General features: G+C 45.5%; 1 protein-coding gene across 1 annotated transcript in view; it reads left to right on the top strand.

Moving 5' to 3' along the window:
* Positions 1-940, top strand: part of USP43 (ubiquitin specific peptidase 43) — a 52,718-nt gene extending 51,778 nt beyond the window's left edge. The window contains exon 18 of the mRNA XM_010843194.1: positions 14-940. Coding sequence (XP_010841496.1) covers positions 14-280 — 267 coding nt within the window. The 3' untranslated portion in view covers positions 281-940. The remainder of the gene's footprint in view (positions 1-13) is intronic.
* The last annotated feature ends 727 nt before the right edge of the window (positions 941-1,667 follow it).

Here is a 1,667-nt window from a genome sequence, read left to right as displayed (position 1 = left end):
TGTGGATGGGGAGGCCCGAAGCTCATCTCCATCCCTCAGGATTCGAGAGAGCCTGGCCAGGGGCCCAGCCGGCCACCTGGAAAGAGAGAGGGACATCCGATCAGCGCCCAGCTCTCTGCTCCTCCCTCGCAAGACTGGCAGGCCCCCGAGGGCCAGCGCCCTCGGCATGTCACAGAGGAGTGTCCCCGGGGAGCAGACGTCTTTTGGCACCTTGCCGAAGGTGAAGTACCACACGCTGTCCTTACGTCGGAAGAAATCCTTGCCTGAGTCCAGCTTCTGATTGTGTGCTCTGGGGGGAGCTGCCATTCTCTCGGCTCTGCACCGAGCACCTGTGGGCAACCCGTGTTGAGAGTGGGACTGGGGGAAGCCAGCTGTCTTCTCTGGACTCCTGAAAATTAAAATTCCTGGTCTCTGCATCTGTATTCCCAACACCAAACGTCTGAAAAGACCTTCCTGGGTTGTTAGCTGTTTGTGTGTTTCCAGACCACTAGAGGGTGCTGGTTGGTCAGTATAACCATTTCAGGGCAAGATCTGCTGTTTTAAGTAATTCCAGGGGCTGAGTACTTGTATTAAGGAATGATTAATAAGAACCTTCAGTACTAAATCAAATATTGTCATTGGCTCCTCCTAAACCTTGTTTTTTAATAATGGACTTCACAGGAAAATCTTTTCCTCCTGATGTTTCTCTGGGATGAAGCATTAAGGATGCCAAAAAACAAAGTGGTAGCTACACTAAAGCAGGATTCTAGAATGAATGGAGAGTATTTTAGGAGAGTATTTAATATATAACAATTGTATTAAAGTTTTTCAAGGTATTTAAGAAAGATAACTATTTTGATACTAGGGGAAAAAGGAAGTTGTTTTTAAAAAAAAATTAACTGTGAGATCTGTGTACAATTTTAATAAAAGTTCATCCATGAAACATGCAAATAGCTCTCTGAATTATTCAAGTTAGACAAATGCTCTTGTTTCTGCTGCATAAACTTAGCTCATTGCTTTTCCCCCCCCATTTAGCCATTTTTTAAAAAATGAAGTATAATTAGACTTTTCCTGGCAGTCCAGTGGTTAAGACCCTGCACTTCCAATGCAGGGGGCACAGGTTTGACCCCACTAAGATCGGCATGCCACATGGCATGGTCAAAAAAAATAAGTTGATTTCCAAAGTCATGTTCACTTCAGCTGTACAACACAATGATTCAGTTATAGATAGATGGATCCTTTTTTAGATTCTTTCCCCTTATAGGTTATTAAAAATACAGAGTATAGTTCCTTGTTGGTTATCTAAGCTCATTGCTGTTGATATCAGAAAGTCATTGATTGCGTTGTTTCTGAAAATTTTAAGTCCTTTTAATTAAAATGACTTGCTGTTTGCTAAGGAAATAGAAGTCCCCCCAGGTCTCTCTCTGGAAAGCATGTACTTTCAAGGACCAGAGTCTGAGCCTGTCTTGATGGATCATCACCGGGGTCCTTGGACTCCTTCATGATAGAAACTGATGACAGGCCAGAGGAGGAATTCAGGCAAGGCTTTACCGGGACTCGTGCTGCAGCAGGAGGGAGTGAAGGCAAGCAACGGGTGCCCTTGTTCCCTCCCTGCAGAGGGCAGGCTGGTCCCTAAAATGGGGTGAGGGTGGTTCGGTCTGAGGGGCGGCTTAGGTGGTCTGCCCACC

The sequence above is a fragment of the Bison bison genome, unplaced genomic scaffold, assembly GCF_000754665.1.
Source record: "Bison bison bison isolate TAMUID 2011002044 unplaced genomic scaffold, Bison_UMD1.0 scf7180017864180, whole genome shotgun sequence".
Lineage (NCBI taxonomy): Eukaryota > Metazoa > Chordata > Mammalia > Artiodactyla > Bovidae > Bison > Bison bison.
The sequence above is the reverse complement of the archived record's forward strand: the minus strand, read 5'-3'. Positions and strand labels throughout refer to the sequence as shown.